The 23993-nt window shown below is 37.2% G+C and overlaps 1 protein-coding gene across 1 annotated transcript in view; it reads left to right on the top strand.

Moving 5' to 3' along the window:
• The window catches only part of LOC150085137 (Fanconi anemia group J protein homolog), a 331818-nt gene that overhangs the window by 229465 nt on the left and 78360 nt on the right, over positions 1-23993 (top strand). Inside the window, exons 16-17 of the mRNA XM_090373843.1 lie at positions 7233-7272; positions 16471-16551. Coding sequence (XP_090229969.1) covers positions 7233-7272; positions 16471-16551 — 121 coding nt within the window. The remainder of the gene's footprint in view (positions 1-7232; positions 7273-16470; positions 16552-23993) is intronic.

Raw genomic sequence — 23993 nt, 5'->3', positions numbered from 1 at the left:
TTCATGAATTTAAAGTTAATGCTTCTTTATTAAGCATTTTACCTTTAAAATCAGTCTATCAGCAATTCAATCCGATTGCAAAAAGCATAGTGGATCAGAAAATACCATGTTTTACTAGTACTATAACTTAAGAATTTTATATCGCATCATGCTTATTTTAACATTTTTTTTACTAAACTGTTGGAATTATTTCAACTCATTTCTAGTCTTTTAATATTGATTTTATTTATTTATTTAATTATTTATTTATCATTTTAAAATTATAATATAATTTCTATTCCTTACGTTATAGTATGGGACGAGATAGAGTAAATCCATGTAGAGAATTCTTCGTATTCGAAAAGCTGGATAATAAAAGCAAATGCAAAGTGTGTAATGTTATCATGGTTGGAGATCATGCCACCGATTTAGAGAGGCACTTGAAGCGGCATCATAGGTGCAGCATAAGCCTCAGGCTTCCTTGCACCATATGCTTGCTAATAATAATAATAATAAAGAAGAATTCGATATGGTACAAAAGAAGAGGATGAAGAAGATGGAAGAAATTGATATAAAAGTTCAAAATAAACCTCAGCAGACTATAGAAAAATTCTTTATGTCAGACTATCTTAAAGTAAAATTAGATAAGCAAACGATTGTTGACACTTGTGTAGAGCTCGTTTACTATTAACGGTTGTGCATTTGAGTTAATGGAATACTCAGGATTCCGAAAAATTATTAATCCTATTATTGCAGCAATTGGTAAAAAATTTTTGATCAATGCAGAGAATATAAACTAATTTTGCCAGAGATGTCCTCTAAGATTGTCTGACTAATGCGGACTGAAATGGGAAAGAGAATGATTTCACTGGAAATAGATATTGCCACTAGATTAAGCCGATCAGTCCTTGGAATAAATGCTCAATTTGTAAAACAGGGTAAAATACCCCTTTTTACTTTAGGTATGAAAAACTGAAAGAAAGACATACAGGAATGTATATAAAAAATGTAGTTTGCCAAGTTTTAGAAAAATATCAACTTGGAGTTCATCAGATTTATTCAGTCACCACTGATAATGGCGCAAACATGATGATTAAATTTGTTAATTTGCTAGGCAACGATGATGAATGCGATAGTGAAGCTACCAGCGAAAAAGATTACCTTGATGAAATCTCTTTCTCTGAGGAAAACAGCCTTTCACTTAGAATTGTTGGAATTAAGTGTGCAGCACACGTACTTCAATTGGCAATCTGAGACGCGGTTAAGAATGCTGAATTAGGAAAATTTTTTAGTGATTGTCGGGAACTCGTCCGAAAACTACAAATTCCAAATTTAGTCTCCAAATTATCCAAAAGCGTTTTAAATAAACCTGTACTGGATTGTCCAGCAAGGTGGAACAGCACATATATAATGCTGGAGACACTGTTAGAGTGCAAACATTTTTGTAATGAATTATCTCAGAATGATTTGAATTATTATTTTTCTTATGATCAGTGGGCTAAAGTTGAATGTATTTTGGAAGCTTTAAAACCTTTGAAGGAAGTTACCTTGAAATTACAAACAGAACAGCTAATTCTAAGTGATTTTTATGGTATTTGGATGGAAACTAAAGTTAAATTGAAAAATATAACAAATCCATATGTTTCCATTTTAATAGAAAATTTGCATGTAAGAGAAAAATTAATAATGGAAATGAGAGCATCATAAGCGCAGTTTACCTCGATCCACGATATCAAATATTATTGGATCGTCAACAAAAGGCAAAGGCTGTGCAGCATTTAAAGATCATTTGGGAAATGGTGGAAAATTTTAAATGTGTAAAAACAAAACAAAATATTAGAAAGTCAGGAGAAGAGGTAATTTCAGAAGAAGAATTTGATGACATGGAAAATTTTCTCAAAGAAAAGGAGAAAGATATTAGAGCACATTCTAATTCAGCCAATATGATATTGAAAATATTTTGTCTAGTTTCGAAGGGGTGAAAAGAGTAGAAAGAAAAAAAGGTGTTTTGGAATTTTGGGAAGAAAACCGTTGTAAATATCCACAGCTCTATGAAATAGCTATAGTTATTTTAGGGACTCCAGCCATGCAAGTTAGTGTAGAGAGGGCATTTTCAGGATTGGATTGAAGTTTATCTTGAGGGATAGCCTGAGTGAAACTATGCAGGAAGATATTCTGCTAATTAGAAGCAATTATGGTTGCCTGTAGTAACAACCTGTAACTCATGTTTTAAAAATTAATTTTGTCGCTTATTTTAATATTGATTATTTAGCAGTTTGTGACCAAATATTGGAACTGTTTTATAATGTACATAAAGTTTTGTTGCATAATATAAGTATAAAAGATATATGTTTGCGTAATTATTAAAAACCAATACATCGCAAAAAAATTCATCTATTACTTTAAAGGTGTACCTAAATAACAATTTTAAATTTTACTCAAGTGGAAATGGAGAAAGTTTTACTAATTATGTGTAACAATGACTTGCAACTAACTAAAATAAATGCTTAATATTTACATTTATGTGGGTACTTTTCATAATTGATCTCATATTTTGATTATTTCTTTAATATCACAAGTTTTGTTCTAAAATTCAATTTAATAATTAAATTGAATTTTAATTTAATGTAATTAAAAAAGGTACACATAATAAAAAATTTTCAGAAGGATTATAATATTTTATGCTCGGTGCGAAAAAAAAACTGGTTCAAAGGAGCGAAACCGGAACTGAACCGAAATTTTGCGATTTCATTGAACCGGAGCGAAAACCGGAACGAAAAAAATTACAGTTTGATGCCCTGGTCCAAACATGGTCCGCGGGCGACGTGCGGCCCGTGGAACGATTTTTGTGCAACCCTCCTGTGGGTTAGGTCTTGCGAGTGCAAACCTAGCTTCTACGCACAACTTCAAGTGCATTTCGTTGCATCCATGCTAGATGTCTCGTTTCAACGTGCCTGCTCTGGTGTGGGTTACCCATCGTTAGTGTCATTTGTTCATTCATCCGTTTACCAAGGTTGTGTCACCAGGGCTCCCAAAATTACTAGATACGCATTACGATTGATTTCCGTGTTATCTTCGATATACTTTACTTCTACTTAAAAAATTACTACTTATCGTCGAACAACCATGTCTCACAAGAAAATAAAAATTGAAGAAGAAAATCAAGTGTATCAAAGCCGATGGGAATCAGACTATTTGATTACAAACAATAAGAATAAAATTCAATGTTTTGTTTGCATGCAGGTTTTGTCAATGCCTAAAGAGTATAATGTGAAACGACACTACACTACATTACACAGTATAAAATTCGAATTGTATATTGGGGAATCAAGAAGCACCATTTTTGCTGAATATAAGAAGAAATTGATGCATCAAATGAGTTGTTTTGCTAAACTAAGCACTGCACAAAGTTCTAGCCTTGCCACTTCATACAAAGTAGCATTGGAGTTAGCGAAAGCAAAAAAGCCTTTTAGTGATGGCGCGATTGGGAAGAAATGTGCAATTTAAATGGCAAAACAATTTAATGAGCCAAAATTAGCCAAGCAGTTCGAAACAGTGGCATTATCCCATCAGACCATCGCAAGATATGTAGAACACATGGGTCAATACGTTTCAAAAAATCTGTGTGATTCAATGGCAAAATGGTACTTTTCATTGTGTCTGGGTGAAAGCACTGATCAAGCAGACATGTCAACTTTTAATTTTTGTTCGAACTATTCAGGAGGACTTTACTATTAATGAAGAACTGCTCAGTCTTATATCTTTGCATGGGACTACTAAAGGTACTGATATTTTTGAAGCAGTTCAAAACTCTGTTATAAACTATGGAGTATTCGATAAATGTTCCTGCATTGTCACTGATGGGGCCAAAGCTGTGACGGGGACTGGAATCGGATTTTGTGGACTATTGAAACAAAATAACATTAACTGCCTTACCATTCATTGCATCATTCATCAAGAAGCACTCTGTGAAAAATCTCTACGTCAAGTCAATGCCATGAAAATAGCTGTAAAAGTAACCAATATTATATGAGGAGGTTATAGATCTCTGACCCATCGAAAGTTTCCCGGTTTCTTGAGCGAAATGGATGCTGCATATTGCGATTTGCTCCTCCATTCTGATATTCGCTGGTTAAGTGCCAGAAAATGTCTGGAGCTCTTTTGCCATTCGGAAAGGAAATGCCCATATTTCTTAAAAACGAAGTGAAGTCTGACACAATAGAACTTGTAAATCAAATGCAAGATCCCACCTTTTTTATCTCATCTTGCATTTTTAACAGATATGACCAACCTTTTGAATGAGTTGAACTTAAAAGCTGCAGGGCAAGCAACAGAATATTGCCAACTTATATGGTCATTTGAATGGTTTTAAAAGTAAACTGAAGCTTTTGAAATCAACATTGGCTAATAATATTTTTACTTTTTTTCCTAATTGCAAAAAACAATTTGAAGAAATGAAGAATTTTGAAAGAACATCATTTTCAGCTCATATAAAGTGCATTGAAACAATCATGGAGGACTTTGAGAATCGATTTGGTGATATTAAGGAAATTGAAGAAGATATTTCAGTTTTCATTCAGCCATCGACTGTCAGCATTGAAAATGTAAGATCTGACCTCCAACTAGAATTGTGCGATTTGCAATCCAACCCTTTTTATACTGGCAGAATTGAAAAAGGAGAAGATTTTTTAAAATTATTACCAAGAGAGCACTATCCGAAATTGAGGGACTTTGGACTCAATATGTGCTCAATGCTTGGGAGCACATATCTTTCCGAAAGCACTTTTTCAACGATGAAATTCATAAAATCCAAATACAGATGTTCATTGACTGATAAATCACTTTTCACATTTACTGCAATTGGCAACTACATGCATCGATAATGATATAGCTACATTAGTAAATGAAAATGAACAACCGCAGAGCTCTCATTAAAATGAAATAATAATTATAAACAATTGTATCTTGTCTACTGTTTCAATAAACTTTTATAAGCAACATGAGCCGACCTGACTAACCAGGTGGGTAAAGTGCCTGCCTGGCAACCCAAAGGTCCCGGGTTCGAATAGGTGCCTCCGTAGCCAGGTGGGAAGGAGAAAAAGTGCGTAGCACACGCTTCTTGATTAGACCGGGGTTCGAGTCTGTCACCGCTAAATACGGAGGATGCGGGTAGGTCAGGGATTGACCACCGCATATCCTCGGAGCAATATGGCCTTAGTCGCTAATGCTCCTAAAAACCAAATAACAACAAAAACAACCGGGTTCGAATCCCGCCTTGTGCTTGGATCAAAGTAAAATGCAAAAACTTTGGGAGGTGCATTATGGCCACAGAAGCTGATGTGCCAACAACTAACAAAAAAAAAAAAAAAAAGCAACATGACTTTCCTTTATTACTAAATTTTAAAAGTGCTTGCTAAACCTAACGGTAGGACTCTCCAAATATTTTAATATCTGTACTGTATTTATTATTCTGGATGCGGCCCTCGGATTGATCTTTTTTTAAAATTTCATGTATAGCAAATAGTGGGTTTCATTCCTGCTTAGAGTGAAATTTAACTTTAATTTCTTAAAAGAATACAGATAATTCTGATATTTTATGATTCTTCCAGTACAACATTCTTTGGTACATACTGTTACTTTGGTACCACATTGGTACAAAATACTAACAAATACTACCAGTGTAGTACAAGTACCATGAAATATTAGGGAATTATCTTTAGTTTTTTTGGTTTTTTTTTTTTTTTTTTGGATATTTTTGAGTCTTGGGAGAGACGAGTCCATGGACTTTGGGTCGACAATCCTAAGTCCTGGGATTGGGCTCCCCAGTTTTCCTGTGGCCCCTTATATACTTTGTGGGGGGCTGCAGTATATAAGTTTGTTGGTATTGGACAGGAAGGCATATTTTATTCCAGGTTTTCCCTGCAGGTTGAAAAAAATTAACCTAAGTTAAGCTGTCCCCAGTAAGAAGCCAATTCTTTCTTTAGAACTGCTCCTGAGATTGGACTGCTATGTAGTGGCAAGGCCAGGTCATCTAGACAGCAGATATATGTGCTGCTTTGATGACCGAGGTGAAATATAAAAATTAATGGAAAAAAAAGAGACATAATTACAGTATCACCCAAAGATTTTGACATTGAATGTGGCAGATACACGAATGCATCCAGAATTTATTAAATGAAAATCACATCACAACAAAACATTTTTTAAAAGGAAAGATATAAAAAGTCAGTTTCAACAAATACTTTTTTTTTGCTCTGAGCACAATATAGGAATTTAAATATTTCTTACACACAAAACAGTGTTCCAAAAGAAAACACCACTCAGCATTACATACAAACTAAATTTAATGCATGGCTGATACAGCTCCTGAAAATTTTTATACAAGATAGGCCTAAAACCAGTATAATAATAAATACATAGTGGTTGTTGGGAAAAACAATTTACAATAGTATTAAAAAGAGACAGGAAGATAAATTTATGGGGTGGAATGACCATATCATGACAATAGTGGATTTGAGAGAGGTCGTGAACAAGGGAAGAAAAACAAACTCGTGTGTATTCACATAAAAGAACAATATAGTCCTGCAAATTTCTTAATTTCTCCAAGACTATATAGTGTTAGCTGTTATAATTTTTAAAACTTGTCCATTATCTTTTTCTGAAAATTTGTCACTGTTGAAATTGAAAATAGGATCATTGGTAAAATTGTTCCATTTCTTTATCTTTAGGATTTTTATTTTTCAAGGTTTCCTATCAGAAATTTTTCCATTGTGCTAGATGAGCAGTCTGTCACTTTATCTGCTATAGTTTGGTAACAACAGATAAAAGCAACACTCACATGTACAAATGGACTTTCATGATATTCACCAACTCAACAGTCAATTGGGAAGGCACATGGAGGGTCGTGTGCATTAATTATGAATGAGTTGTAGGATAGATGTGCAGAAGTTTGCCTTTAGCCAGCAGGTGGTTAATTGCTGAAACAAACTTCTATCTGTTGTTGTAGAAGTTGATAGCTTAAATAGATTCATGGCAGAACCAGACAAACATTTGGAGTGAGTGGATGGGTAAATGAAAAGGGTTTTTTTTTTTTTTTTTTGGCTTGCATCATATGCCTTTACTAATTCTAATCTGTAGCCATACTTTAGTGATTTGATTTTCTCTCTCTCTCAGTTATATCACTTTTTTTTTAAGTAATATGATTAGTGATTCACTATTTTTTGAGTGTCTGTTAATAAAAACTTATTTCTTAGGGCAGTTGTTTCAAGAAAGGCACAGATTTCTGCACAATCAGTAAGTAAAATTCTAGAATTTTATCCACTTTTAAACATTTTTTAATCATTTTTAATTTTTTCAAGAAATATTTTGTTAAAAGTAGAAATGAACTGACAATTACACTATTTCACTTGACTACTGTGCCATAATTCACATGATGAACTTTTTATTTTCCTTATTTTTTCATATTTTTCATATTTCCATATTATTGGCACCTTTCTTTTGTTATTTCTTTGTTTCTTATGAGGAAATTGTGTGTGTGTGTGTGTGTGTGTGTGTGTGTGTGTGTGTGTGTGTGTGTGTGTGTGTGTGTGTGTGTGTGTGTGTGTGTGTGTGTCATTCAGATTTACTAAGAAAGCCATTCTAAAGCTTTGTGTTGGTCTTAGATGAAATTTATTATTTTTAATGATCTTACGACCATGTTGAAAATTCTGTAGGTATATACAAATAATAATAAATCTTTATTGCAGTTTTTGCTAAGACAAATAATGCAGCATTCTCTCTGACAGTATAGTGGATCTACTCTTTAGTTTGGAGAGGGCTGGGTTCAAATCCTATCGAAGACTTCAGGAATTCGTGGAGGCTTCTTATCCGGTTTCAAATGGAAGAGGAATTGGGTTTTCCCCCTGTAAAATACAGCTGCACAATGAAAATTGAATACAGTAAACCCCCCTCTATTCGCGGGGGTTACGTTCCTGAGAAATGCCGCGAATGCCGAAAACGCGAATACTGAGTTATGGCTCCCATAGTAATAAAGGGGTTCCGTTCCAAAGTATATAAGAAAAACTAGTCTAAAATTTTGTCTATGTATGTATTATATGTATCTTCATAATATGACTATGTACATAGACAGTACATAGTGAAATGCAAGCATATGGCATCGAAATGAAAATAAGAAACAATTTAATATTAATTGTAATATTTATTAGAAATTTCAAACCAGCGCCTTTGCTAGCAAAAAAACTTATCCCGCCAGTGCTATCACCAGTTTCGCTAAAGTGTTGATAAAGGAGTTTTGCCTTTTCACGAATGATGAGTGAACTTAATGGAATTTTATTTTGAGTTCGGTCTTCTATCCACAGATTTTAAGCTTTTTCCATTTTTTCTAATTTAACATCAAGAGTTACAGAGCAAATTTTTGAAACAATTAGCGCGTTTTCACGGACACTACGGCGGATTTTTTCTTCCGATTTTTTGATTGATCGTACCGTTGACTCATTGATTTTATAATGTTTTGCCACTGAGGAGACACTTTCACCATTAGAAATTTTATCTAATAACTCAATTTTATTCGCTAATGTCATCACTTTCTTTGATATTTTCAAATTTCTCTTGTTGTTCGTAGTCATATTTTTGTAGGGGTTAGAAAGAACTTGTCCACAATCAAGTCACTTTCTTCCGTTAACACACTCGAAAAAGTCTGTTTTACACTGCAAAACGGTACATTTATCACTTTTGAAGCATATCAATTTATAAATTTATTCGATTTATAAGCATATAAATTAAAAGCAAACGACGAAACCTTCCATAACAAGCGCATAACACATATTGAACAAGGATTAGCGAGAAACATCCACGCTCGCGATTTTGTCACCCCTCTCCCCCCCACCCACTGAGCGCTGTTTTGACCGGGAAAGATAATTTTAGCCACGTCCATGTTTTTTTATGGCGGAAAATATTCACGGCGCTTTAAAATTCACATTTTTTAGGTTTCATTTTATATTAAATTGGCGATCGCGAATACAGATACCGCGAATAGCGGGGGTTTACTGTATGTGTACAAAAAAAAATTTGACTGACCATCCTCCGAGTAAGCTTATTACAGGCTTTAAATGGTTGAACCCATGTGTGGTCTCCAAAGCAAAGCTCCAGCAACCCCTCCATCATGCTGTATGATTGATGTTGTTTGAGGTTGTTGGACATTGTGGCAAGATCCAGTCTTCCTTACATTTTACGGTTAAAACAGCCTTCGTGGGCTGACTGTTAGATAGTCCACCGGACTGAAACTATTGTTCACTCTCTACGAGACACTTCTGGATCAGCTAGTGTAGAATCTTGTGCTGCCTCTACTCTGCCAGGTGGTGACTAAATGGACTCAGAGTAGAGTGTATGCAGCGCATTGTTGGGAGACATAATATATGAAGTAATGAAATTCTTGGATATAGCGTGTACATGGCAAGAGTGACATATACTTCATATATTATGTCCCCCCACCTTTTCTTACTACTGAATACATCATGAATTGTAAAGTAATAGAACAAACTTATCTGTGAAAAGATCTAAACCTCGCAAACCCTTCCTTGTTCATTTCACAAATATACATGGTCACAGTTCCAGTATTAATGATATCCATTTCTACTTACAGATTGCCAAACTCCATGTAGTCTTTCTGACAGAATCCCAATTATCAATTGATTCAACTACTGCTCATCACAGTTCTCCAAGTTATTCACTGTAGTAGTAGTAATAATAGTAGGAATTGAGGCATACAATGCAAGAAAGCAACCGTATGGGCTTACATAGCATCAGCCATAAAAAAAACAATTTCATACATCTATTCCCTCTAAATGTTTGTCCAGTTCTTCCTTGAATTTATTTGAGCTATCAACTTCCAACAATTAACCACCTGCTGGCTAAAGGCAAATTTCCGCACATCTATTCTACAACTGTTTTTCCTCGGTTTGAATTTATGCCCCCTCAGAATTATAATCTGAGCAAGCAGAAGAATCCCATCAGAATTCAGAGTGCACAATCCATTCAAGGCCTTATACACCTCAATTAGATCACCGCGCAGGTGCCTAGTCTCCAGCTGCTGCAATTTGCAGAACTTAAGCCTTTCTTCATAAGAGGCCCACTTCATTCCCCTCACCAATCTTATTGCCCTTCTCTGTACCAATCTTATTGCCCTTCTCTGCCCTTCTCAAGCAACTCTGAATCCTTCCTAAAATGATACCTCCAGACCTGTATAGAGTACTCAAGGCGTGGCCTGACCATTGCCTTATACAAAGGGATAATCACTTCCTTTTCCATACTAGCAAAATTCCTGTATATTGATAATACCCCATGACCTCCTCTGGCAGCTCATCTGCATTGTTCAGAAAACTTTATATCTGACTGCACAGTTACCCCAGGTCTTTTTCATTTTCTACCACCCTAAGTGCAGTACCACAGAGTTGGTACATTTTTCTGGGGTTTCTTCTACCCATATGCAGTACTTTGCATTTGTCAGTGTTAAACTTCAGTTGCCACTTCTAAACCCATCTACCAAATTTTTATAGATCCTTTTGCAGTAGCACACTGTCATTAACAACCCTGACAACCTTTCTATCATCAGCAAACTTCAACATTAAGCCTGATATATCTTCATCAATTTCATTGATAAATATACAAAACAACAGTGGGCCCTACACCAAACCCTAGGGGACAACGCTAATAACATTAGCATTGTCCCCTAGGGTTCGATGTAGATCGACAAGGCTCTCGAGTTAATTAATGTGTGCCCATTTCCAAAAAAAGTAACAATCTAATTCTGCCATGAACCTTGTCAGATTCTCTATATGAACTAGTTAGGCAAATTATTCCAAGCCACATTACCTTCAAGTGAACTGCACGAGACACAATATGTTACTGCTTCCAAAAATTTCTCTATATGAACTAGTTAGGCAAATTATTCCAAGCCACATTGCCTTCAAGTGAACTTCACGAGACACAATATGTTACTGCTTCCAAAAATTTTTATCGAAATCATGACTCAGACCAGAGCAGCAAAGCAAAGCAAAAGGCTCAAACTAATGGGAATGCTGTGGCTCAGGGAGAACTGAGGGGGGGGACAATTGTCCTCTGAATCACAACCTTTTAAATGTACTGCTTGTTTGATGTTTGTGGAGCAATCAGAGATGGAAAATGATACTGCCAAGGGGAATGTTTTTGTGTGTTTGTGCATAATGTAAAGAGTGTGAGGAAATCAGGCAACAACTCAGTGTTATTATGGGCCTAGAAGAGAGCTTGAAGGACAGAGTGAATGCCCTCAAAGCATCTAAATTGAGGAGCCCATCAAGCTCTCAGCAGCCCACATCAACGTCAGAGCTTACACTTGAACATCACACAACACAGCAGCAACCCCCAAGGCAGAATGCACTGGTCCCACAGGAGCCAGTAGTTGTCGGTGACTCTATTGTCAGGGAAACAGGGAACATATTGTGCAAAAAGGATAGGTGGAACAGGACAAGGGTATGTCTGCCAGGGGCAAAGGTTGATGATGTTATAGAGCAGATATCATCTTTTAAGGTTACAAAAAGTAATATTGTACATGCTGGCACTAATGATATTAAGAGTAGGAGACCAGAGGAATTACTTAACAAGTACAGGTCACTGTTGTAAAAAAGCCTTGAATTAGGGTTGAATTTGAAAGTGTCTGCAATTCTGCCCAGACATGTTAGGAAGGAGTATATGATGAGAGCCTTGTCGATCAATTCAGCCCTGGAGAGATTGTGCAAGGCTCAAGGGGTAGAATTTTTCTCAGCCTGGTGTGTGCTTGTTAACAGGAGCGACTGCTTCTACAGGGAAGGATACACTTAAATAGAAAGGGGTGCAAGAATATTTGCTGATGCTATCGAGGCAATGTTAGGTGGGTCAGAAAACTTCTAGCTTTGGGGGATACTCGGACTAATAGATTAACAGAGGTGAAAGTGATTCTTGCACTGCTTCTATTGGAATGAGCAGCAGCCTGGAAAATAAGATGCAGGGGATTTCAGAGCCTGCTGGGAGTCATTGCGGTACAGCTAAACACATGGGCTGTGTTAGGATAGCTAAGAATAGGAACAGGTGCATGTATAGTTGCATGTACACCAGTGCTAGGAATTTGGTAAATAAATTTGATGAATTTGAGGTGTTGGTCAAAGCATCAAAGGCAGATATTCTTGAGATATCAGAGACGTGGTGTCACACAGATATAAGGAATGCAGAAATGGAATTCGGGAGTACAATGTGTACAGGAAGGACAGACAGGTTAGGAAATGAGGAGGGATTATGTGCTATTAATTCCTCCTCCTTAAGAAACACATAAAATCCAAGGAAGTACAGCCAGTCGACATGGCTGGACAGTGCAGTGTCAAGTCAGTTTGGTGTGACATAAGCACAGGGAAATCAAAATTGACAGTAAAAGTGTGTTATAGGCCTAATGACTCTGAAGAGTATAATAAATAACTGTATGGGAAATAGAGTGGGCCAGTAAATCAGTCTTATAATGGGTGATTTAAATTTCCCAGATATTGACTGGAATTTGTGGGTTGGTCACTCACATACTGTCAAGGCTTTTGTGGATTTATTGGATGATTGTTTTCTACAGCAGCAATTTCGGGAGGCAACTTGAGAGAGATTAATACTGTTGATCTGATTATCATTAGTGATTCTTAGTGCATTAAGAATCTGCAGATAAAGGAACCACTAGGTGGCAGTGATCACAGTGTGCTGAAGTTGGATTTACTCAACCATCAGGGGTAAAGGGAAGGGTTTTTGCTTTCTTAAAGGTGACTACGGAGATCTGAGACTATTTAAATTCTATACAGTGGGACCAACTGATGATGTTACCAACAGCAAATTCAAAATGGGAAGCATTCAAAGAATTAATCTTGGAAGCTACTAGGCTTTTCATACCAACTAAGAAACATTGTTCAAGGTTTAGGCCTAAATGGATGTTAGATGAACTGATGAGAAATGCGACAGAGAATAAAAATTCATGGGATACATATAAATTAACATGTGACACAGAAACCTATGGTAGATATAAGCTGGTCTGTAACCAAGTTACAAAGAAGTTTCGGCAGGCAAAGGCAGATTACAAGAAATCTTTGGCAAAGGATGCAAAGAAAAACAGCAAAGAGTTCTTTACTTATGTAAACTAGAAGGAAGGGAATAAATCAGATTGGTACACTGGATAACGATGGTTCAACTGTTGATGATGATACTCAGGTAGCTAACAAACTAAATGAGTATTTTGCATCTACATTCGCACATGAGAAATTATTCAGCGAGGAGAATGCCAGAGGTGTGTTAAACGATGGCAGTAAGCTAGATAATCTTGTAATAACTGAGAGTAAAGTGGAGGAGAAATTGTTGAAGATAAACATAAGAAAGGCACCTGGGGTGGATGGAATCTATCCAGTTATATTAAAGGAGGCAACAAAGGAAGTAAGCAAACCCTTAGCCATAATTATGAGAGCTTCCTTGGACTCAGGGGAGGTACTCGTGGACTGGAGATGTTCAAGTGTGACCCCAATCCACAAAGTAGGATCAAAGGGAGACACAGGTAATTACAGACCTGTTAGTTTAACTTCTGTTCCAGGAAAATTAATGGAGGCACTGGTTAAAGAAGCAATGCAGGATCATCTAGACAAGATTTCAGTTATAGCTGGGACACAGCATGGTTTTGTTAAGGGGAAGCCTTATCAGACCAATTTGATTGGATAATATGATGCAGTCACAAAGATACATTGGATACTATTATGTAGTCACTTTGCAGGTTGCCATTTACCCAGGTTTTATGGACTTCCGAAGATACACAAAGTGTGTATCCCGCTTAGACCAATCGTATCATTCATAGGTAGTCCTACCTAAGATATCTTGCCAGATTAACTGCACCTATAGTGGGATGTTCTAGTTTTGTCATTAAAGACAGTAAGGACTTTGTAAGTTTTATAAAATAACAGTCTATAAGTGAAAATGAGATTATGGTTTCTTTTGATGTTATTTCCCTGTTTACATGTATTCTTATTAAGTTTGGAGTTCAATGTGTTAGAATGGCGTTGTAAAAAGGATGTGGCTTTAAATACCAGGTCTTTGTTAAGTATCAATGATATTTGTGAAGGCATAGAATTCTGCCTGTCCAGTACCACCATGGTCTTTCAAGACGTTATAGGCAGGTTCATGGCACAGCCATGGGTTCCCCCATTAGCGCTATTGTGGCTAATTTAGCCATGGAAGAATTGGAAGTTAGGATCTTTGATGGTTTGGAGTTTCCCATACATAAATGGAAAAGATACGTGTATGATACTTTTACCATCATACAGAAGGGGAAGGAAGATCAAATACTTAATGTGCTTAATGGCTTCTCCCCTTTCATTCACATGGGCGCCTCCGTAGCCAGGTGGGAAGGAGCAGCAGTGCGTAGCACATGCTTCTTGATTAGACCGGGGTTCGAGCCCGTCACCACCAAATACGGAGTATGCGGAAAGGTCAAGGAATGACCACCGCATATCCCGGAGCAATATGGCCTTAGTTGCTAATGCTCCTAAAAACCAAATAACGAACGAACCTTTCATTCACTTTACCTCGGAGCTGGAGACAGAGGGATCCCTCCCATTTCTTGATGTGTTGGTGATCAGAGAAGGTTGTAGGCTACAACCTTCTTTTTAGGAGGCCTATGTGCCGGGGGCAATATACCCTATATAGCTCGGCACAAACCAGCCAACACAAGAACAATGTGATTAAGGTCTTAATAGATAGGGTGGAGTCCCACTGCAGTACCCCTGAGGATAAAGAGAGAGAAATTATCAGAGTCACAGCAGATCTCAAGGAATGTGGCTATCCCCAGAAAGTTTTGGATAAATTTATTAGGGAGTCACCTGCCCCTGTGATCACTGCATTCATACATTCCTTCCTATCCGGGCCTTACTGAACGTATTGGACGTACAGTCCGGGGTTGCCAAATACGCTGTGTGCAACTTCCGGGATGGAGGTTGCACACAGTGATATCACAAGTTAAAGACCCCATAGCAAAAGAAGTTAGTAGTGGGGTGGTATATGAAATTAAATGCCCAGATTGTGGGGTTTGTTATGTTAGTGAGACAGGGCAACGTCTTAAAGAACATCTGGGCAAGCACATGAGGGCTTTAAAAACTGCAAATTATGCGGTCTGCTGTGGCCAAGCACTATTGGGAGAAGCAGCACCAGATCTCCCCTGAAGCTGCGGTCATCACTGACCGAGCTCACGGATTCTGGGACCGTAAATGGCTTGAGAGCCTGCGCATTGGGGCAGCTAGTGGTAACACTATCAACAGGGATAGGGGTGTTCGCATACATCCCCTCCTTGAAGCCGTCGTTCTTGAACGAGATGATCGGTTTTTATTGGCGTGCTCCCGAACCATTTCCGCTTCCAGCACACAAGTGGGAAATTCCAACCATATTCCTATGGAACCATGTGACGAGTGCCATGGGACTGCTGTTTAAGGATGTTGTCGTACAACAGAAGCACACTGTTGAGAAAGTAGTCTGTTGTTTTTTTTTTTTTTTTTTTGATTTGGTAGTTGTTGGCGCATCGGCTTCTGTGGCCATATTGCACCTCCCAAGGTTTTTGTAGTACTTTGATCCAAGCCCGAGGCGGGAATCGAACCCGCGACCTTTGGGTTGCCGGGCAGGTACTTTACCCACTCGGCTAGCCCGGTCGGCAAAATGATTTGGTAGTTGTTGGCGCATCGGCTTCTGTGGCCATATTGCACCTCCCAAGGTTTTTGCAGTACTTTGATCCAAGCCCGAGGCGGGAATCGAACCCGCGACCTTTGGGTTGCCGGGCAGGTACTCTTCCCACTCGGCTAGCCCGGTCGGCATAGTCTGTTGTCTCCGAAAGCTACAGTTTTTAGCACTTTTATTACTATTTTATTATTTTAACTTTAGTCACAGTCATTATATTTATTTTTATTAGTTTTACTTCATTCATGTATTTTTAAGCTTTTAACACTTTTATTTTAACTTCCATATCTGCACAGTATATTTATTTTAATTGTATTTTAAATATTTTAATTGTAAATAAACTTACATTTTATTTTATTTAAATTGGTTGGTGTGAAGCATAAATATTTCAACATGAATTTTCCCAACCTCCTAGGCCTGTTTGGAGATATTTTCCTTAATTTCCATTTCAGGAAATTGTGAAAATATGCCCTTATTTAGCTCATTCTGTCAATAGGTTGATGATTACAGCTGCATTTTATTCTAAAATGCAAATTTTAGAATAAAATTTATAATGTGTTTTAATGTTTCTGTTTTAATTGGTGGCCACAATAATTGTATCATTTTGTTTCTATTCCTTTTATCCTGAAATCCCTGGAAAACATCTTATTTATAGTGAGTATATGCCATAAAAACTATAAATTGAACTAAAATAATTTAAATATGTCTAGCCTAAAAAGAAAAGGATTTATTTATTGATTTTTATTACAGAAGGGAGAGTGGATGTCAACTGTTGCAAAATCTAAAAGCTGGTCTGTTACATTGAACATCTGGTGCTTAAATCCTGCTGTTGTAAGTTATGATTTTCTTTTTTGTTTTAATAAATAAATATGTAGGTAACTTTTGTTTGTGGTTTTTTTTTTTTTTTAGCACATTCAAAACTAACTAAGCTATTGTCAGCTTTCACACTCTCCTCACCTCTCTATTTATTGTATCGGATCTTATTTTGACTTAAATTTACCTAATATAATGTGAAATTAAATCATTACTGCTTGAAAGAGTACCACTTAAAATAAGTGCATAATAAAGCTATTGCCAACAAAAAAAATAGGAGCAAAATCCCAGTACAGACAAGCTAGAGGTGGGTTTACACTGAATAAAAATTTATTCAGCGTAATTTTTTTTTATCTTTTTTTTTTTTTTAAATTTTTTTTTAATCTTTAAACGAATTTCAATGTTTGTTTAAGAAAATTTAAACCTGCTTGAGTAGGCAATTAAATCAATAACTGACAGTGTTATACACTTCTCTCAGCACATAAATAGAAATATTATGCATCAAAGAAACTAGTAAACACTATAAAATGCAACACTACAAAAAAAGGGTGACATTTCTTATTTTATAAGATGGACTATCTTATCTTTAATCTGCTTTTATGGCCAACTGGATTTAAAAAGCAAAGATAATGCATTGGTCTTAATTATCACAGCAGAACAAACTTGCTTTTGCAATGAGTTGCTCTATTATTGCACTACTTTCAAACAGATAGCTTTCCAATAGTTTGATTAGCTATTTGCGTAAAACATGATGCTGCTATGATAACCTGTTTTAGGAATAACTGGTCCCTCATCAGATAGCAAGTGGTTTCTAGTAACAACAACACACAGACAAGAGTTGAAAAGGAGTTTTTCGATGTGAGCTGCATGTGGAATATGAAAAATAAGTTTTCAAAGTTGTAATGTAGTCCAGTTGGCCTGCCTCCCTAAAACCCACTCATGCATACCTTCTTGATGGTAAGCCCTGTTACGTCACTTAGGTGGCAACAAACATGTAGAGTGGTTCTCTTCAAGATGCCTGGTCAGCGTGAAGAGGAAAAGACAAACCCTCCAGCACATGACAGTTCGGCACGAAACAAATGGCCCTTAGACCCCAGCAGTTTTCACTCCCCCTCTTATGGCAGTGAGAGGATCAGAGTGGAAGCAGAGGGTTTAAGACTTTGAGTACAACCAGGCTGCCATGCACAGAAACTGAACTTGGCCTGTTACAACGTAAGATCGCTTATCGGGGAAGACAGAATATTAGAGCTGGAAAAGGAATTAGAAAATGTAAATTAGAATATCATCGGTTTGGCTGAAACAAGAAGAAGAAATGAATCATAAGTTTATCAAGTAGAAATCTGACTGTACACCAATGGAAACAGTGAAAGGAGCGAAGATGGAGTTGGCTTTCTGGTTCATAAAGATATAAAAAACAACATTTTGGAATTCTAAAGTACATCACCATGGGTGTCAAGACTACTATCTCATGGTTTCTAAGAGGTACAAGCTAAAGGTTATAATGATTTATGCACCAACATCGAGCCATGATGATGAAGAGGTTGAAGAAATGTACACCGAAATTGAGAGTCTTCTAGATGAGCAGAAAACCCACTACACTATAATTATGGGGAACTTCAATGCTAAGGTTGGAAAGAGACAAAACAGCACAGAAAGGGAAACTAAAGGAAATTTTGGAATTGGTGAAAGACTTGTGGAATTTGCAGAATCTCGAGGAACGTCAGTAATGAACACTTTTCAAGAAAAGGGTGATCAGAAAGTGGACACGGAAGAGCCCAAATGGATTAACAGCTAATGAAATCGATTTCATCCTCACTGACAGAAGATATATCATGAATGATGTTACCATCACGAACAAGTTGGAAGTGATCACAAAATGGTAAGATGCACACTTGATATAGACGTAAGAAAAGAAAGGAAAAAATTGACTCAAGTAAATAATATTCAGGTCTTTGAGATAACAGAAGAGGAGAAAAAGCAGTGTGTACTGAAACTTAAGAACAAGTTTGAGCGTCTGCAGACTGCTCAGGACCAAGATATTGATGAGGAATATTACAACTTTCTGAAAGTGATAAAGCCCAAGAAACCTATAGGGAAAAAGAAATCCAAAGAAGAAAAAAATTAGTCAAGAAACACATGTCATGATGAACCGAAGACAACAAATGAAAAGCAAGATAAACACTGACAAGAATAAAATTGAATATACTGAGTTATGCAAAACCATTATAAAGAGACTCAGAGAGGACATAAGAAGATTTAACACAAGGAAAGTAGAACAAGCATTAAGGGAAAACAAAGGACTTAAATCAGCAGCCGTGAGCAGTAATACAGAAAGACAAATGATACTGAAACTGAAGAATAATGATGGTGTACTTATATATAGCAGAGAAGGCATGATTCAAATAGCAGAGATTACTACAGAGAATCATACAAAGAGCGAGGGAATGATGCCAACAGTGGGGAAGGTCGACCACAAATTAGTAACGCATACAACATACCCGATATCTTTCCTGATGAGGTAGAATGTGCACTGCAGAAAATGAAGAATTAGAAAGCCCTGGGGGAAAATGAAGCTACTGAAGAGTTATTAAAATTGGGAGGAAGATACATGACGCAAAACTGGCAAGACTCTTCACAAAATGCATTTGATAAGGTGTGACACCTAAGGAGTGGAATAATGCAATCATAGTTTTGCTGCATAAGAAAGGAGATAAATCAGAAATCGGAAATTATAGACCAATTTGCTTGTGATCCCACATCTACAAGTTGTTCACAAGGGGCTTTACTAACAGATTAGAAAGAATACTTGATGAGAATCAACCGAAAGAGCAAACTGGCTTTAGGACAGGATTCTCAACTATGGATCACCTTCACATAATATCACAGCTAATGGAGAAAGTAAATGAAATATAAAACACCATTATGCCTGGCATTTGTGGATTATGAAAAGGTATTTGACTCCATACAGCATAAGGCAATGTTTCGGGCACTGGAAAGACAAGGCATAGATACCCCACATATTATGATTTTGAAGAAAATATAAGAGAGTGCTACCTCCTTTATTAGACTAGACAAAGGCAGTAGCAAATTTAAAATCGAGAAAGGAGTTCGACAAGGAGACACAATATCTCCGAAGTTGTTTACTACTGCCCTTGAGGAAGCTTTCAGAAGATTAGACTGGTCGCAGAAAGGAGTCAATGGGAAAGGGGAGTACCTAAACCATTTACTATTTGCAGATGACATTGTGGTCATAAGCCACGATCCCAAATAATTAGAGGAAAATCTTAATCAGTTATGCAGAGTTAGTAAGGATTTTGGACTAAAGATGAATATGGCTAAAACAAAAGTAATGATGAACAAGTATGCCACCGAAGGGGATATAATCACTGAAGGAGCATTCATTAAAAAGGTGGATTCATCTGGGACAAGTCATTAGCTGTAATAATGATAGGCTGGAAGTCAAGAGATGAATAAATTTTGAATGGATAGCATTCTGGAAATATAGTCACATACTGAGGAGCAATATCCCAATTTGTCTGAAACGTAAAATAATGAACCAATGTATACTCCCCACCATGACTTATGCAAGTGAAACTTTGACACTCACCAATTGAATGGAAGAGAAGCTGAGAACTACACAGTGAAGAATGGAACAAATTATATTGGGAATCGGACTGTTAGAAAAGAAGAAAAACACATGGATTAGTCAGCAAACATTCTTATCAAAACTAAAGAACTAAAATGGTCTTGGGCAGGATACATAGCTTGAAGACATGATGACAGATGAACGAAGAAAATAACAAAATGGTACCCAAGAGGAGCTAGAAGTAAACCTGGAAGACAACGACAGAGATGGACAGATGCAATTCATGAGCTTGTGGGTAGTAAATCGATGGCCATTGCACAAAACAGAAGGAACTGGAAATTTGCTGGAGAGGCCTTCATCCTGCAGTGGATTGGAAACGGATGATGATGAATGTAGCTAAAACTATCTGTTTAAATTGGGAATCGTATTCCCAATTAAATTTGGAATCGTGAGTTGCATTAGTAGTGCAACTCATTACAAAGGCAAGTTTGTTCTGATGTGAGAATTCAGACCATGTCATTATCGGTGCAGTTTAAACCCTTCTTCCCATAAAACAGATAAAAGAAGAAGAAAATAGTCATAAATGTTTACAGATGTAATTCAGTTGGTTTTGTTTAATAAATTTATTGTATCTAGAACTCAGCCGCTAAGTGTACATCTCTAAAATCCAGAAACTTTTGAAATCTGGCAAATCTCAATCCCACATTGAGTGCCAGATTTTAAAGAGTGTACTACATTAGTAAAGGTATATGATGCAAGAAAGCAAGCTTATACAGCATCAGCCAAAAAAAAAAAAAACCTTCTCATTTCACCTATCAACTCTCTACAATGACAGATGGAAGTTTGTTCCAGCAATCAACCACCCACTGGCTAAAGGCAAACTTCCGTACATCTATCCTACAACTGTCTTTCCTCAATTTGAATTTATGCCCTCTCAGGTGATTATTCTAAACAAGAGGAAGAATCCCATCAGCATTGAGCATGCTCAAACCATTCAAGGCCTTATACACCTCAATCAGATCACCTTGCAGGCACCTAGTTTTCAGGCACTGTAATTTGCAAAACTTAACCCTTTCTTCGTGAGAGCAACCCTTTGTTCCATTCAGTAATCTTGTTGACCTTCTCTATACTCATTCCAGCAGCTCTGCATCCTTCTTAAAATGAGGCTTCCAGACCTGTATACAGTACTCACAGTGTGGCCTGATCATTGCCTTATACAAGGGGATAATCACCTCCTTAGAAAAATTCCTGTATATCATTGACAAGACACCATGAGTTATTCTTGTAGACCGTCTGCACTGCTCAGAAAGCATCACATCTGACTGCAAAATTACCTCCAGGTCCTTCATTCTCTACCACTGTCAATATGGTACCACACAGTTGAAAACTTACTCTGGGGTTACTGCTTCACATATGCAGTACTTTATTTGTCAATGTTAAACATCAATTGCCACCTCTTAGCCCATCTGCTCAAGTTTTCTAGATCCTGTTGCAGCAGCATACTGTCAGTACGCTGCTGCAATCTATCAAATATGATAGATTTGGTGGCTGAAGCAGTCAGCAGTGATAGCCACCATCAAATAGTGGCTATGATGTCTTGATTTGGGAAGCAGTGAAAGAAATTACTACAGTCCAGGGGAAGAGCAAGACATTTATCTTACTTAGGGAGAATTATAATGGCTTCAGGGTATACATACATTTAAATTCTATTCAGGGGAGTCAACTGGATAAAGTTAAAGAATGTGAATTAATAAATTGGATAACATGATACTAGAACTTGCCTTATTCTACCGAATATCATGTACTTAGAACAAAATGCATTTATTCAAAGAAATTAATAGCATATTTGAAGCAGCTATTGGCATAATGGCTGCTTATAATGCATCATGGTAGACTATTAATTTTGAGGAGGGAGCTATGGTGTCATGTTCCACTAATTAAAAGAACTTCTTGGCTGGCTTTCCCCTAATTCTGCATTCCATGTCATTCTGTTTGGTTTGGGTTGAGATCAGGGCACTAATGTTTGATATTATTCACCTCAAAACCATGCATTTACATCCCTTACTTTGTGACAGTGAGCAGTGTCATATTGGAAGGTGTTAGGGTTACTTCCACAATATCGCCATATATAGGACACAGAATTGTCCAGAACATCACTATAGGATCATTATTCCTGGTTTTGTGCAATGTGACCATTGGACCTAGTCCATACTACAAGAAACATCCCCCCCCCCAAACCTTGATATCTCCTCCAAATTTCCCTGTTGTGACAGCACGCAGAGGTACTGTTCTTCAGGCATTCTTCATTTCTAAACACATCCATCATACTGGAAGAACGTTTAGCTATGACTTTTCTCTCCACAGGACTGATATTCAGTGATTTACAACCAAGATTTTGTGTGCTTTGCATACACATTTGTGTTTGATATCAAAGGCTTGTGGGTTGCAGCTCTCTACATGTCATGGAAATACTACTGGTGCCTTCGTAGCCAGGTGGGCAGGAGTGGCAGTGCGTAGCACATGCTTCTTAATTAGACCAGGATTCGAGCCCATGACCACCAAATACGGAGGATGCAGAAAGGTCAGGGAATGACCACCGCATATCCCCGGAGCAATATGGCTTTAGTTGCTAATGCTCCTAAAAACAAATAACAACAACATGGAAATACTGAGAGGCTATGGGCTTGTCTATGGCCTCTCACAGCTCCAACCTCAGATTCTCTTGGGTCTGATGGCAAAATAAGGTAACCAGTCATATTAAGCTATATTGGATCCAGTCACTCAGTATTTTATGTCTACTGGTGCCCGGTCATTGATTGGACTCAATTTCACTTTGGACCTCCTCAATTTTTTTCAGCTTGTGCCAGTCAACTTGAAAGTGTTCAGTTTCTAAGCAGTAGTATACATACAGGCATTTTTCCCATGACATCTTTCATTCCTCCCTCTGAGATTCTTTTAGCTCTTTCAGTGTGCATATTATTCTGTGATGTTTGAAATTAAAGCAATAACATCTGATTGCCCTTATATGTCAAAATACAAAGACAAGATAATAAGCATTTATCTTTGCCTAGAAATATTTGAGTTAGGGATTTGAAACTTTGCTGACAATTTTATCCTTCTCTGTATAGCCTAACTACCTTCTAGGGCTACACATTTATCCCATCTGTAGATCAGCTCTTGAATAGAATCCTCACTTTTAGCAGAAAACCAGTTGGAAATCTGCAGTTCCCACACATTTTCTTCATTTTAGGGAAGAGGAATAAAGCTGAAGGCGGTAGGTTGGGAGAATAAGGTGGATGTTGCAGATTTACAAAGCCACACCCGAATGAACAGCCCACTGTCAGAGCAGCATTGTGAGCCAGGGCACTGCCAGTTAGGTGGCAGATGCCTTTAGATAGCTTCCTATGTCTATCTAAAGGGCATCTGCTATTGCCTTTCCATAGGTAATTTGTAAGATTGATACTTTTAGAGTCCCAAAAGATAGTATGATCTTATTAGCAGACAGTTGAAGCTTCTTTTTTTTTAGGGGTTGGTGAAGACGAATGTTTCCATTGTAGCTCATCTGTTTTGTGTCTGAATCATGGTTGTGTACCTGGCATTCATCAGTAGTCACAAAAAAAGCATCAACATTCTCTTACCAAAGTTCCAACAATTGTGTGGAGCATCCTTTCCTGTGGAGTTTTTGGGGAGGTGCCAATAATCTTGAAATCCATCAGGCTGCCATCTTAAACATGTGCAGGAACTTGTGCATTATGGTGTAAACAGACCCTTAGCTAATTTTCACTTTATTTGTTTTTAGTATTAGTATTAGTGTAACAGCATAAGCCTATGGCTTATGCTGCACCAGCCAAAAAAAAAAGGAAATTAAACCTAT

Source organism: Mastigoproctus giganteus, chromosome 5 (genome assembly GCF_048544385.1).
Source record: "Mastigoproctus giganteus isolate SK-2022 chromosome 5, ASM4854438v1, whole genome shotgun sequence".
In the NCBI taxonomy this organism is placed as follows: Eukaryota; Metazoa; Arthropoda; class Arachnida; order Uropygi; family Thelyphonidae; genus Mastigoproctus; species Mastigoproctus giganteus.
This window is presented reverse-complemented; position numbering and strand designations above follow the sequence as displayed.